Source organism: Elephantulus edwardii, unplaced genomic scaffold, assembly GCF_000299155.1.
Source record: "Elephantulus edwardii isolate Elephantulus edwardi_28Jun2011 unplaced genomic scaffold, EleEdw1.0 scaffold00232, whole genome shotgun sequence".
Classification (NCBI taxonomy): domain Eukaryota; kingdom Metazoa; phylum Chordata; class Mammalia; order Macroscelidea; family Macroscelididae; genus Elephantulus; species Elephantulus edwardii.
Window position 1 is genome coordinate 2,201,060 of NW_006399982.1, and position 15,912 is coordinate 2,216,971.

At 36.5% G+C, this 15,912-nt stretch overlaps 1 protein-coding gene across 1 annotated transcript in view; it reads right to left on the minus strand.

The window, feature by feature from the left end:
* Window positions 1-15,912, minus strand: part of ATP13A5 (ATPase type 13A5) — a 207,555-nt gene that overhangs the window by 178,563 nt on the left and 13,080 nt on the right. The window contains exons 6-7 of the mRNA XM_006898539.1: window positions 10,268-10,337; window positions 6,373-6,507 (exon numbers count right to left, since the gene is read on the minus strand). Of these exons, the coding sequence (XP_006898601.1) occupies window positions 6,373-6,507; window positions 10,268-10,337 (205 nt within the window). The remainder of the gene's footprint in view (window positions 1-6,372; window positions 6,508-10,267; window positions 10,338-15,912) is intronic.

Consider the following 15,912-nt stretch of genomic DNA (forward strand, 5'->3'; position numbering starts at 1 on the left):
GGTCCATCACATATGAAGGAGAGATAAAAAATATTCTCAAAAGAGCAGAACTTAAGGTGGTTTAGAAAAACAAACTGCTTCCAGTTTTGCAGGAAATACTGAGAGGTGTTGTTCTTGCAGAGATGCCACAGAAAGCATGATGGAACAAAGTAAACAGCCACAACACCAAAAAGAAGTCAACAAAATGCTGGCAAAATGCTTTAAATGTACCACAGGAGAGAAAAAAGTAGCAGACTGGGTAAACAAAAACAAAAACAAACACCTGAAAAAGTGAAGATAAGGGAAGACTAAAAATAAAACGGTGGGGGAAAATAACCACTCCTGAGCAAATGGCAAACAGAAAAAAGCAGGAGAAGTTTATTTATTAATCTCTGATAAAATAGATTTCAATGCAAAAACCATCACAAAGGGCAAGGAAGGTCACTACATAATGCTTAAAGGGTCAATAGAACAAGAGGAAATAACAATAAAAAATATCTATACACCAAATAGTACAGCTGCAAAATATACAAAGCAAACATTAGCAAAATTGAAAAAAGAAGTAGATGACACCACTATAGTAGTAGGAGATTTCAATACACCACTTTCAAGAAGAGACAGGACTACAAGAAAGAAACCCAACAAAGATGCTGAAGAATTAACCAACACAATAAACTTAACTCAATCTCATAGATATACACATGCAAATACACCCTCCCCAAAAGAGCAGTATACCTTCTTTTCCAATGTGCATGGAATATTCTTCAAAGTAGATCATAGGCAATTATGAACAAATTAAAAAACATAGAAATAATACAAAGCATCTTCTTAGACAACAATGCTACAAAACTAGAAATCAATAACAAAAGGATAAAGAAGAAAAGACCATAATTTGGAAGTTGAACAACACATTGCTGGACATGAGTGGGTACTAGAAGAAATAAAAAAAATAAATTTAAAGGTTTATTGAAACAAATGAAAATTAAAACACAACTTACCAAAACCTCTGGGAAACAGCCAAATCAGTAATTAGTTGTCAATTTATAGCTATAAGCAAACACACCAAAAAGGCAAGAAAGGCAAGAAAAAAATTATAATTGACTCTCTAACCCAACATCTCCAACAAATTGAGAAAGAGCAACAAGAAAACCTGACAGTTTCTAAAAAACAAAACCTGACATTATAAAAGCTAGGGCAGAAATAAATGAAGTAGAAACCATCAACAAAACCAGGAGTTGGTTCTTCAAAAAGTCAATAAAATTGTCAAACCACTAGCAAAACTATGAAAGGAAAAGAAAGAAAAGATATAAATAACATGAATAAGACATGAAAGGCATAATGCCACAACAGAACCAATTAAAATAAAATGGTTAACAATAGAATATTATTAAAAACTATACTCAAACAAATATGAAAACCTAGAAGAAGTGGACAAATACTTAGAAATTCACAACCCACCTAAACTGACACAGACTGAAATGAAATATCTTAACAGATCCATTACAAAAGAAGACATTGAAAAGGTAATAAAAAACTTCCAACAAAAATAAAGCCCTGAACCAGAAAGTTTTACAAGTGAATTTTACCAGACTTTCGGAGATGAACTGTCACCAATTCTACATAAACTATTTAAAAAATAGAAAAAGATGGAATTCTCCCAAATTCATTCTGTGAAGCAAACATATCCTTGATACAAAAGTCAGGTAGATGCCACCAAAATAGAAAACTACAGGTCAATATTTCTCATAAACGTAGATGCAAAAGTCCTGAATAAAATCCTGACCAATAGACTCCAACAGTACATATAAAAAATAATAATTCACCATGACCAAGTGGGATTCATAATAAGTATGCAAGGATGGCTCTATATAAGAAAAACAATCCATGTCATCCCACCTTAATAAAGGAAAGATCGTATCAATTGATGCAGAAAAAAACAAAAACAAAAAAAAAGGCCTTTAACAAAATCCAATATACATTCCTGACTACAACACTCAACAAAATAGGAATAGAGAGGAATTTCTTCAACTTAGTAAAAAAGTATATATGCAAAATCAGTGGCCAACAACATTCTCGATGGAAAGAGATTAAAGATATTTCCTTTGAGAACAGGAACTAGGCAAGGATGCCCACTATCACCTCTCCTATTCAACATTGGATTGGAAGACTCAGTGATAGCTATAAGGCAAGAGAAGGAAATAAGAGGCCTCCATATTGGCAAAGAGGAGGTAAAAATATCTCTATATGCAGATGATATGATAGTATACTTAGAAAACCCGAAAGACTCAGGGAGAAAACGCCTGTACATTGTTAACCAATTCAGCAAAGTGGCAGGATACAAGATCAACATACCACAAAATCAGTTGGATTTCTCCACAGTGACAAAGATAATATAGAACTGAAGCTAAGAAAAACAATACCTGTCACAATAGCTTATCACAAGATTAAAAGCTTGGGAGTAAATCTAACTAGACACACAAGAGATATAGTCAAGGAAGATTACAAAACATTACTACAAGAAACAAAAAGAGACCTGGAGAAATTGAAGAATACACCATGCTCTTGAATAGGAAGACTCAATATTATGAAAATTACAAGGCTACGAAAGGCAATACAAGTTCAGTGCAATCTCAATACAAATACCAATTCCATTCTGCAATGAGATTGAAAAAAGGCAGTTTCCAACTTCATCTGGAATGAAAGAGACTCCAAATTAGCAAATCATTCCTGAAAAAGAGAAACAAGATAAGAGGCATCTCACTCCCTGATCTCAAATCCTATTACACAGCTGTGATGGTCAAGACAGCATGATAGTGGTACAGTGATAGCCAAACAGATCAATGCAATAGAATTGAGAACCCAGAAATCAGCTCATTTGCCTGTGGTCAACTGATTTTTGGCAAGGAGATGAAATAAATTAAATGGGGAAATGAAAGTCTCTTTTACAAATGGTGTTTGTAAAATTGGAAGCTATGTGCAGAAAACTCAAGCAAGTGTATCAAGGACCGAGGAGTAAAATCAAGGATGATAAACATCATCAGAGAAAAGCTTGGAAGGACCCTAGAATCCCTAATCCACAACATGAACAGTCTCCTGAGCATTCTGAAAAACCTACAATGAGGAGATAATAAAATAAATTAATGGGATTTTCTAAGAATCAAATTCCTATGCACATCAAAAAAACTTTTCCAACAGGGTTAAAAGAAAAGCCACAGGCTGGGAAAAAAATATTTGGTAATGACATGATTAAGAAGATACTTAAATCTAGAATTTATAGAATGCTCCAGCACCTCAACAAGATAAAGGAAAACAACCAAATTGCAAAATTGGCACAGGATGTGAATAGATATTTCACCAAAGGAGACATTCATATGGCAAACAAACACATGAAGAAATATTTAAAATCCCTAACTCTAAAGGTGATGCAAATAAAAACAACTATGAGATATCATTTCATCCAGTAACAATAGCAAAGCTCGATAGAGCAGCAAATAACAAATGTCGGCAAGAGGGAGAAACTGGAACCCTTATTTACTGTTGGTGGGAATGTAAAATGGTGTAACCACTCTGGAAGGCATTAAGGCACTTTCTCAAAAAGTTGGAAATAGAAATACCATTTGACCTAACAATTGAACTGCTGGGAATATACCCTAAAGCAACCAGAACTGCTACTCAAACAGATATATGCACACCCATATTTATTGCTGTGTTGTTCACAATAGCAAAGAGATAGAAACTACCCAAGTGCCCATCAACAAATGAATGGATAGAGAAGCTGTGGTATAGTAACTCAATGGAATACTACACAGCACTGATAAACAAGGAACTCATAAAATATTATACAAAATGGGAGACCCTGGAGGACTTTAAACTTAGTGAAATATCTCAGTCACTAAAGGATAAATACTGCATAATGCCACTGTTATAAATCAGGAGAGACATGGTGGTTGGAGGAAAACTAAGAAAAGAGGGGATAAGTAATGAAAAAGCATTAAAATAGATGAGGGAAAGAACTGTCTAAAAGAAATGTATGATTAGGTATTATTTGCATGGCAACAACACCGAATAAGAGGTGAATAGCAAAGTGGACTGAGGGGGGGAATGCATAGAGGGAGAAAACTGTACAACAGTGAATCTTTTTAAAGAGAAAAGCAAACTGCAGTGGGGCTAGGGAGGAAAATGAATGGAAATCCAAGTTTCTGTAAACTTTTGTTAAAATATCAATAAAATAATAATTAAAAAATGGGCTATGCATGGTAGAGATTGTATGGATAGCACAGGATAGGGTCAACTGCAGACATTCATCGGGTTGTTAGGAGGTGTGGTCACTGGAAAGCACCTAACAACTGGCTAAGTTTTCAAAAATACACATCAAATGGAGTGAGGTATTCCTTGGGGGTTGATGAATCAGTCAAATAAATCATGAACAAAGTAACAGAATAATTTTTACATAGAAAGTATTGAGAATAGAAACTTAAGGGATGCTAGGACATAAATAATACTGAAGATCTACTTCAGAATGTGTTGTTTTGCAGAGGAAAACGAATTTACAGGGGTATCAGGTAAGCAGAAGGAGAGAGAAATGTATGAACTATGAATTACAATCATAAATGAGATAATTTTCATTTATGAAAATTACAATAAAAAATAAGATGATTTTCATTTATCCCTAGACAAAGGTATCTAGGAATTAAAAGGATTAAGAGAGTTTTAAAATTGAAGGGATGTGTAATGCTCTTAAAATGATATTCTAATCAACATTATGTTTCCAGGGAAAAGAATTAGATGATCCAGAAAAAAACAAAGAAACAAACAAACAAATCTGCAAAACTAAATTGGAGAAAGGATCCCATCTGGTAGCAGAATAAAGAAAATGGCTATCTTCTGGATTGAGAACCTTGCACTGAAGCTAGACTCAGAGGAAAGTAAACAGATGTGTGAGGATGTTATCTCTTCCACACACAACTTTCTCATCTCTGTGGCTCTGCTGTGAGTCACTGTCTTTGTCTTAAATAAACTGGATAGCATATAAAATTTTGGTATCACACGTGAAAGCACGGTATGAAGACTTTGGTTCAAGTTTCCACTGCAGTTTACAAATGAATAAGAAAGACCTAAGAAATTCTCAGATTGAATTGACCTAAAAATTCCACTTGTTAAGAATGAGTTGCTCTGGACCTTCATAAAAAAATATAAAACTGGGAAAGAGAGAGGATTTGAAAGAGAGAGGATTTAACATGATCAAGGGGTGAGAATTTCTTTATGCCTGATATTCAACCTATTCAACTTCCAAGAATGTTGGCATAATTATACATACTGTCAAACTTCATTTTCTAGCAAGTATTAATTATACGAGAATTGTGTCTGGGGGGGAAAAAAACCCAACCCCAACAACCTACAATACTAATTTGGGGCTCAGTATGCAGAGAACTTTCAGGAACAAGGAAAATGGCAGATCTTGCAACATGAAAAAAGCACAGATAAAAGCATTGAATTGAAATAGCTCAAAGCGTTTTTGTGGTTTTGAGACAATAGAGAGCACAGAGGTGGCTGTCACTTCCTACTTGCCAGCCAGGGTCATTGGTAAGAGCGACACTTTCTTTTCATCTGAGATCTGGGACACTGAAAACAATGAATGCTTGACTGTTCTGATCATCTTTGCCATCCATCGTGTGGAGTACGATGTGTGTGTGTTCTCTCTCTCTCTCTCTCTCTCACACACACACACACACACACACACACACACACACATTTCTTAAACCATATACTAGAAAAACTACATTTGGATGTTGTAGCAATGTAAAATTGCTCTGAACATTTATAAAGGTTTATTCTTAAATTCTGTAATGCATATGTCATCATCAGTATAACATTCCATCAGCTAGCACTGACCAACAGACCATTACACAAGATAGATTTCCAATGACTGTTTGAGAATGTAGATGCACCCACATCCAAGTAAAAACATTCATGAATTTTTATGTGATTCTCTCAGTTTCTACTGAGTTTCTTGAGTTGAGTTTCTTTCCATTTAAATTGAAGAAACCTTGACTTGTATTCGGGGTTGCAATGCTGCCCTTCCATTCCCCTCATTCCCTGGCTGACATCCTTAATCCATCACAGCATTCTTTCTATCATACTTAGACACAGCTTCAGAATTCCTAAATGTGATATTCATTGCAATAATCTGAATTTGAAAATACATTGAAATGATCTGGTATTCCTGAAGCCCCCTTCATTAGATTCCACAGTTAGGAAGTCCCTGATTTTTTTATTGGTGTGAGTTAAGTTTGAGAAAATAGATCATTGTTCTCAGTGGAAATCTCCTAGGTGTTGCTCCTTGTGCAGCCCCCCAAAAGTTAAATAAAGCTTGACAGCCAATTCAACTCTTACCTGTCTCAAATCATACACACTTATGATAATGGAGATAACAGTCAAGATGATGATGGCCACAGAATATTCTATGTAACCTTGACTCAACCACAGAGTTAGGGTGAAGACTTGGAACACATAGAATGGATTTAAAACCTGCAGAGACAAAAATAGCATGAGTTCCTTGCATGAACCTTAGTAGCAGTCAAACTGATCTCATTGCTACAGTGAATGTCAGAATTTATTCTCAGTTTTACAACCTACAATCACCTCTAATACTTAAGAAACTCACTCAGACTGCCACTCATTTGAGTGGGGATGGTGTTAAGCACATAGAATGTGATATGGTAGAAGCAAACGTATTTGAAGTACAAGGAGACAAGCCTAAAAACTGATATTTTGTTTTATCTTTTAAAAAAATTAGCTTACCAAGAACAAAATCCTACATTCTCATTTTAAGTGATTTACTCATAATTGAGGAGAAACATGACTTTATCTTTTTTTAAACAATGTGGAATAATTTAATTGTAGACTACTTTTTGTATATAATCACATGCTGCCATTTTAATCAAGATGTGCAATGAAAATGCAAGAGTCTGCTTTCATCCAGGTCATTAAAAAGTAACATATTCTTTCTACTGCAGGTTTTACTTATCAAGATCTGTTGAGACAGGGCAGCGTGGCCCTTTCTTTGAACATGGAGAGATTCTGTCTGACCTAAGGCTGCATTAAAATCCATAGGCAACCTGAATCCTCCCACAATGAGCCATTCAGGAACATTTGTTTGTTTGTTTCTTGGCAATAACTTCAACTTTCTATATTCACTTAACTTTCCCCATCTGGGGACTGCTGACCCCACTTTTTATGAGTAAGTGTAGCAGAGAGGGCAAATCTGAGAATAATCTCCGGATGTGCCTACTTAGCATAGATTTAAGAGCTCATTTGAGCAAAGCAAGAGTTTTCTTCTGGAGGAAATGCCCTTTATAATTATGAATTAGATAAAATGTTGGCTGAAACTAATGCTGTTCTTTGCTTAGCTTTACTTTCTGTCATTTTCTAACATATTAAATACAATTTTCTGAGACCTAAAAGTGATCTGGCTTTGGGCTAATAAGCTTAATAGGTTGCCTCTTAAGGGTTTCCTAAACTCTTAAATATACTTTTATATTATAAATCTACTTCTTAAATGTTTCTGATTATTTCCATTTTAAATGCTTTACTTACAAATTACAGCTCCTCTGTTTGCTTGGCATAAAATGCTCTAATTGTAGATTATGCACAAATGATAATACAATTTGAGTTCATATAAACCCAGTGGAAAATTGGTTAAATATTTCTTGCAGAAGAAATAGTACCATAAAAATTAATTTTGCTTCCACAGTCAAGGTTATTTTGAAATTAAATGTAAAATAGTTTTGGACTTTTTTTTACCCCCCTACTAAAGGCCTAGTATATAAGTTCTAGAAAATGCCAGTTTTCCTTTCAAAATAAGCCAAAGTGACAAGATTTTTTTCTCTACTCCAAACACAGAGTAATGACAGATAAAAATAATGTGAAATTATTATGTAAGTGATCATACTCAAAATCAAAACTCTTCTTCAATGATTAAAAGTAGAGCGGCTGATGTTTTTATGTGCATCAAGTTGAGTACAATTCATGTGATTCTATGAATGATAGCTCTGAATCCGGTTGTATCCTGTGCCATATTCACCTTTGCCATTCCAAAGCCTATTGCTACAGTCACTATGTCAATCCCTCTGATTGAAGGCCTTCCATCTCTTTGCTGATCCTCCAGCTTTGCAAGTACGATGAAACTTTCCAAGGAATATCATTCTAACAACATGTCTAAAGTCTGTGAGATGAAACTTTACCATCTTTTCCTCCAAGGAGCACTCTAGTTCTAGCTGCACTTTCTCCAAGATATACCTTTTCGTTTTGTAGTCCATGGAATATCCAGTTTTCTTCTCTAACTCTGTAACTCAAAGGTATCAATTCCTCTCCTGTCTTCTTTAATCATTTTCTAGCTCTCATGTGCATAGCAGGTGGTTGGAAAGATCATGGCTTGAATCAGGAACACCTTAGTCACTAAACAACATCATTGCTATTCAAGTCTTTGGAGAGGTCCCTGACAGCAGACTTCCCCAATGCCATACATTTCCCCGTCTCCCAACTGCTGATTCCAAGAGTGTTGCATATGGCCTCAAGCAAGATTAAATGTTGATAATTTCAATCATTTCTCCCTCTATCACAATGCTGCCTTTTGGCCCAGTGGTGAGCATTTTTATTTTCTCAGTGTTGAAGGCTGCAGTCTTTGGTCTTCTACAGCAAGACCTTCAAATCCTCCTCACTTTCAGCAAGCAAGATTGTATCATCTGCATAACACAGGTTATTGCTGGATCTTCCTCCAATCCTGATGCCACATTACTCTTCAGAAAGTCTAGCTTCTCGAATGATTTGCTTAGCATTCAGAATGAATGGATATGGAGAAAGGAGACAGCCCTGATGCATACCTTTCTTGATTTTAAAACATGCAGTTCTCTTGGCCTGTTCTGACAACTGCTTCTTGGTTTAGGCATAGGGTTTTTTACTTATACCACCACCACACTCTCAGCAGGAGGAAGGCCTTAGAAGTCAGGAGTTGAACCCAGTCTTGATGTGCACCAGCCATCAGGGCAGAAGCAGAGTAGAAATAGACAATATTGAGACTAACATAAGCTTCGAACTCACTGCTTTGGATTTGGAACAGACTCTTGGCTTAACCTGCAGCAGGTTTTCAGAGGCTTTATATTGAGCAAGAGGAGATTGCTCATGTTTTCCCCTTCAGAGACACTGGTGGATTCAAATAATCAGAGAAATGCTACCTTTGGGTTAGCATCAAAACTCCCTAAGGACTAAACTGCTAAAGCTCAACATAAATTTATGGAGCTCCAAGTAAGGACTAGATTGTGACAGTTAAGAATCCAATTATATGGGAATTAGAGACAGAAAGTGCCCCACATATGACTGAGGAAAGAACCTAATCTTAATGTCCAAAGCAAGAATAGAGATAGGAGGCTTCACAATTATAAAACAGAAGCTGAAAAAAATCACAGCCCGTGGCCTGTAGTGGAACGGGAGAATGCAGAGCTCACAGTGAGACTGGAGCTGGGCCAAACCCTGAGCTATTTCAGGAAATGCAATTAGACCATTCTAGAAGGACAAGAACCCAAGCATCTCAACCAAACACCCCCTGGGGGTTAGTTAGAGGCAGATACAAAGCATCAAAGAGGGAGAATGAATGAGTCCAGGTAAACAGGCAAGAAAAGGAGAAGTCTTACTTACAGTAAGTAAATGTATGGAAAATTAAAATGAAAACAAACCTTTAACACAAGGAAAACATTACAATAATACAAGTCAATAATACAAGTGTTTTAGATTGCTCTTGGAGGAAAAAAAAATGAATTAACAGAGCAATGTGTATAAGTCCAAACTAACTAAGTTTAAAATCTTCCAAGAGATCATAGAAAGAACCACATAGCTCTAACACCATCATCTAAACCATAATTATCCCAATACATAAGAAAAGGAAACAAAATAAATGACCAGGAGATTATGCAACAGATATCTATCCATCATACACTGAATGGATTTTAAAGGAGATTTGCATTTTAAACAAGTAATTATTGAAAAAGAACAGTTGGAAATTCAAAAGAGAAAACAATATATATTTATTGAAATAAAAATTTTAACTTCAGGACACAGGGAAATCAGACACTAAAGTCACAGAGAAGAGGAACAAAGAGAAACTGCATGAAACCCAGATCTCATGCACATCAAAGGGTTGCAGGCTGCTTCAGATTCCCCTGTGCACTTGAAATAAAAAGTAGGGGAGAAAGAAGAAATTTTCTTTTTCTGAAAAGGGGAAAAAAATAGTTACCTGTTTGACAAGCAGCTTCCATATGGGCTGAATTTCCACCTCAATGGCATTGGGACCACACACCAGTCTTCTGTAGGGGAGAGGTCAACCATCAGTGCCATGCTCCTAAGCTCACTGAGGCCAGCAAACTAAGCAAAAATCTTTTCTCTGCCTTTTGGGATCTTGTGGCTTCAATCAAATAGTAGTGCATAAACACAGCTGAAACATAATCTTTAAAAACTAACACATTTTAGAAATGAAAGTAAGTGTGTGCTAGAAAAAGTTGCATCTGGTTAAAAGAACACTGTGAAAAAAAAAACCCACTGTGAGTACAGGGCAGTTTAAGGAGTCAAAATGAAGTCAATAAGCTATTTTCAGTCAAATTTTTTAAATGAAATTCTATTATATTCTATAAATAGCTAAAGACACATACATGAAAGATATTAAACTTCTTAGGTGTTCTGGATTGTTCTTGATATCAAGCATTACACCTGTATTGTCTTGATAACACCAGTACTTAGGGCAGGCCCCTAGATAAATGAAACAAACCAATGAAATAGAAAAGAATATATTGTCTCAATGACTAACACCTACTACATAAACATATTGTTTACTATTATAAGAAGCGCTCATATATGTATGGTGTTTTTACAATTTACAAAGTTCTTACAAAAAGACATCCTCTCATTTAATCCTCATAAAAACCAATGGAAAGGGGTATATATTTTATTAACAGGAAACATTGTTCATTGTGGTTTAGTGTTTTAGTAAAGATGTACAAATTTAATATCAGTCATGATAATAACTTTTAAACATGGATAATAGTGCCAGAACTTCTTAACTACATTGTCTGCTTTAAGATTCATATTATCCCTATGAGGTTTCACAGTGTCATCTCTATTGGAGAGAAAACTATGTTTAAAGAAACTAAATAACTGTCCCATGCTATCAGAGCAAGAAACAGGCAGAGCCAGAATTCTGCCAAATTCTCCATCACTTCACTTCATCACCTAGCCTCAGAATATACCAGTGGTAAAAATCTGTAAATTGGTCCAACTAAGGTATAGCAGAGAACTTGGTTTTTAGGAGCTATAAATATTTAGAGAGTGTACTACCTGATCTTTTTCCCATTGATCAATTGGATGAATCAAATCATTGAACTTCCAGTTAGAAGTCCAACATCCTTTTTATTTCCTTGTTGTTAAGTGCTGTCGAGTCATAAATACAGCGACCCTATGAATAAAAGGCCTGAATACTTGTGTAACTCATCATTTCTCCAAGTTCATAGAGTTTCTGGAGGCAAGCTATTTCAGAATTGGATGCCACCCCTGCTTCCAAGCCCATTTTAATCTGGGAGCTCCACCAAACACTGCCCACCATGGGTAACCATTATCACATTTGCCATGTCAGTGTCGCCGTGTTTAGCATCACAGCAATTCATGAGTTACCTTTGTACAGCAAATTGACAGACCAGGGCTGTACCACTTAGAAGAATGTTTGACCAAAAGCAATCAAAACCAGGCCTGAGGGCTGCAGATTAAAATCATCCACCTTTGGCTTGGTAGCATAACTTTCTATCCACTACACCAATTCAGCTTTATCCATGTCTCACAGCAGTTCTATGAACAATAGACCTAACCCTTGTCCTATCCTACACCATCCCCATAATCTGAGACATGTTCAAACCCATTCTTAGTTACAGTCTTTGTTTCAATCCCTCATGTTGAGGATCTTCTTTTCTACTCTGACCTTCCACTTCTCTCAGCATGATGTAATTTCCCAAGGATTGGAACCTTAACTGTTGTTTGTTGTTGTTAAGTGCTATTGAGTCATAGATGACTCATAACAACCCTATGAACAAAAGTCCTGAACACTTGTGTAACTTTTATCACTTCTCCAGGTTCATAGAGTTTTCAGAGGCAAGCTGTTTTGGAAGTGGATGCCACCCATGTTTCCAAGCCTATTTTAATCTGGGAGTTCCACCAAATACTGTCCACCATGGGTAACCATTATTGCATTTGACACATCAGTGTCACAATGTTTAGCATCACAGCAACCATGAGTTTTATTTCCTTACCCTACCTTATTTTTCCTTAAAATATGTATGACTACATGAAAGTATACCATATTTTTTTCACCAGCTAATAATAAACATTCAAATGGGTTGTATCCTTCATTATAATACAAATATCTAGAAAGTATTTGGTATCCTAAATGCCCTTCAATAATACACAATTGTTGTTGTTTTTAATTACCGTTGAATCAAGCATGACTCATAGTGACCCTATGAACAAAATATCTAAACCTTGTTCTATAACTATTTTCTCTAAGTTCATAGAGTTTCCAGAGGCATGTTGTTTAGGAAGTGGATGTCACTCCTGCTTCCAAGGCTGTTTAACCCGGGAGCTCCACCAAACATTGTCCATTATGGGTAACCATTATGGCAGTTGACACATCAGTGGCACAGTGTTCAGCATCCCAGCAAACCCAAGTTACATCAGTAGAGCAATTTGACAGACCAGTGCTGTAGCACTTAGAATATTTTCCATTCCAAACACAATTAACACCAGGCCTGAAGGTCACAGGTCTGAGACAACCAAAACAAGAAGAACCTACTTTCCAGAATCCAACTGCTTCACACGTGAGCCTCCAAACTGAAGACTTAGTTGGGGACCCAGCTGACTTTTAAATATACAGACCTTCCCACCAGGTCCTGATTGGCTCTAAATAAGAGGTTTCCAACCACAGCTTATTGTTATCCAAATCCAGCAAATCAAATCAACTCACAAATGGGTATCAACAAAATAAAAACAACTGAACAGTCCACATCTGACCCTCAACGAAAACAAGAACTCATCTTTCAGAATCCAAGCTCTTCATACATGAATTATTTGTTCCATAAATACGTTAAAGAATGAATATCACTCCTTTCACCTATAAAACAGACTGATTTTTGTTGTTATTATGAGTCATCAAGTTATCTGTAATTTACAGAGACCCTATGCACAACAGTTCTGAAGCCTGCCCTATCCTGAGCCAGTTTCACTATCTCTGACATAGATACTCCATTACATCAATCATTGTGTCAATTCATCTCATCCACGGTGTTCCTCTCCTGCACTGTGCCTCACCCTTCCAAGCATGATGTCTTTCTTCAAGGATTGGTCTGGTCTCTCCAGGCAAAATCCCCAAAGTTTGTGAGACAGAGCTTCATAATAATTGCTTCCAAGGAGAAACTTGGTTTTACCCTCTCCGGGACATACCTGTTTGTTCTCTTTACAGTCTATGATATATTCAATACTCTTTTCCAGCACCCAAGCTCAAAGGTATGAATTCTTCTTCTGCTATCCTCATTCATTGTATAGCCTTCCAATGTATAGCAAGTAATTGGGAAGACCATGGCCTGGATCAGACACACCTTAGTCTCTAGACTGACATCTTTGCTCTTTAGTACTCTGGAAAGGCCCAGCAAATTTTCCCAAAACAATTCATCTTTTGATTCCCTGACTGCTAGTGCCAAGAGTGTTGATTGTGGAATCAAACATGTGGAAATTGTTAGCAATCTGAATATCTCCCTTTTCCATCTATTATGATGCTAACAATTGGCCCAGAGTTGAAACTTTGTTTCCTTGATATTGAATTTCAATATATATTGGAGGCTGCAGTCCTTGACCTTCTGCAGCAAATGCTTCAGGTCCTATTCAGTCTCAGTAAGCAAGGTTTTATAATCTGCATAACACAGGTTGTTGATGAGTCTTCCTCCAATTCTGATTCTTCACATTCTTCCTCATAAAGCTCAGCCTCCTGAATAATCTGTTCTGCATATAGATTGTAAAGGTATGGAGATAGGATGCATCCCTGAGGCACTCCTTTCCTGCTTTTAAACCATGCAATGTTTCCTTGCACTGTTCTGATGACTGCTTCCTGGTCCAAGTATAGGTTTCAAATGAGCACAATCAAGTGTTCTGAGAATCCCATTCTTCTCAAGGTTAGCCACAATTTGTTGTGATTCCTGTAGTCAAGTTCCTTTGCATAATCACTAAAACACAGACTTTTCTCTGGTAATCTCTGCTTTTAGCCAAGATCTATCTGATATTGACTATGATGCCACTTGTGTCATGGCCTCTTCTAAATCCAGCTTGTATTTCCAGCAGTTCTCTGTTAATGTTTCTGGGTAATCTGCAAGATTTTCCTTGCCTGTGAAGAACTGAAAGAAGATGGAAGGACTACACACAATCTTGTACCAAAAAGAATTAGCTGACAGAAGAATTTCATAAAACAATAGATGACCAAGAGGCAATGGTGATGAAGGAGAAAGTTTAAATACCTCTGAAGGAATTAGGGAAAAAAAAACACCACAAACAAACAAGGCCCCTGGAGATGATGGAATACCAATTGATATATTCCAATATACACAAGCAGCCCTGGACATACTCACCAGATTGTGCTGGGAAATCTGGAGAACAACTACCTGACCAACTGGAAGATGAATATATATATATATATAATTTGTTCCCATTCCAAAGTACACTGGTAACATTTGCTTAATAAAATTGCTATCAAGAATGTATGAGATAAACATGTAAAGTATGTGGAAAAGTGCCTAGAACATGACAACTCCTCAATAAATGGGAACTCTGTCAGTTTGCCATACTCTGATGGTTTGTGTGTTGCTATGATGCTACCAATATTTCAAATACTAGCCATTCAGTGGGGCTTCCAGATTAAGACAGACTAAAGAGAAAGACCTGCTGACAAACTTCTGGAAATTTGCCAATGAAATGCTCATGTATGACCATACAACACTATTGAATGGTACTGGTAGATGAACCCCTTAGGTTGGAAAGAACTATAAAATTAATAGCACTTTTCTCTCCAACAACTTTGTTTTTCTTCTTTAGTAACAATACAAATCTCAATATATTGTAACATTTTTCCTATGTCTTTCTCTTGAAATATTGTAGACATTTTTTGATGGCAGAGATGAAGGTTTTTCAGCTCTGTTTTTATATCATCTAGAAATAAATTGATACAGAATGTTCCTTACCATTTTGAGTTGCACTAATGGAGGTCTTTGAGACTTGTATCTATGCAGTACAATGGTGTTTTTACACATGCCCTTTCTTGTCTTAGGTTTACACTGCTGCCAAGATAGTTTGCTGGGCCACACTCTTGCAAAGGCACTGGACTGTTTACTAAGCAAAAACAGGTGTATTTCCTTGCAGGAATTGGTCAGTCATTGCAAAATAGTTTCAAATCTGTTTAAGATGCAGATGACACAACCTGAGGATGACTTGAAGTGCTTACTGCAGAAGATCAAAGGCTGTAGCCTTCAATATGGATTACATCTCAACACCAAAAATCCTTATCACTGGACCAATAAGCAACATCATGATAGACAGAGAAAAGATGGAAACTATGCACAATTTCATCTTACCATATCAACACCCATGGTACCAGCAGTCAAGAAATCCAAAGATGCATTACATTAGGGAAATCTGTTGTCAGGGCCCTCTACAAAGTGCTACAGAGCAGTGATGTCAATTTAAAAATTAAGGTGTAGGTGCATCTGATACAGGCCATGGTCTCTGCTATCACTTGTTATGCTTCAGAGAGTTGGACAATGACTAAGAAGGACAGAAGGAGAATTGATGCCTTTGAGCTGT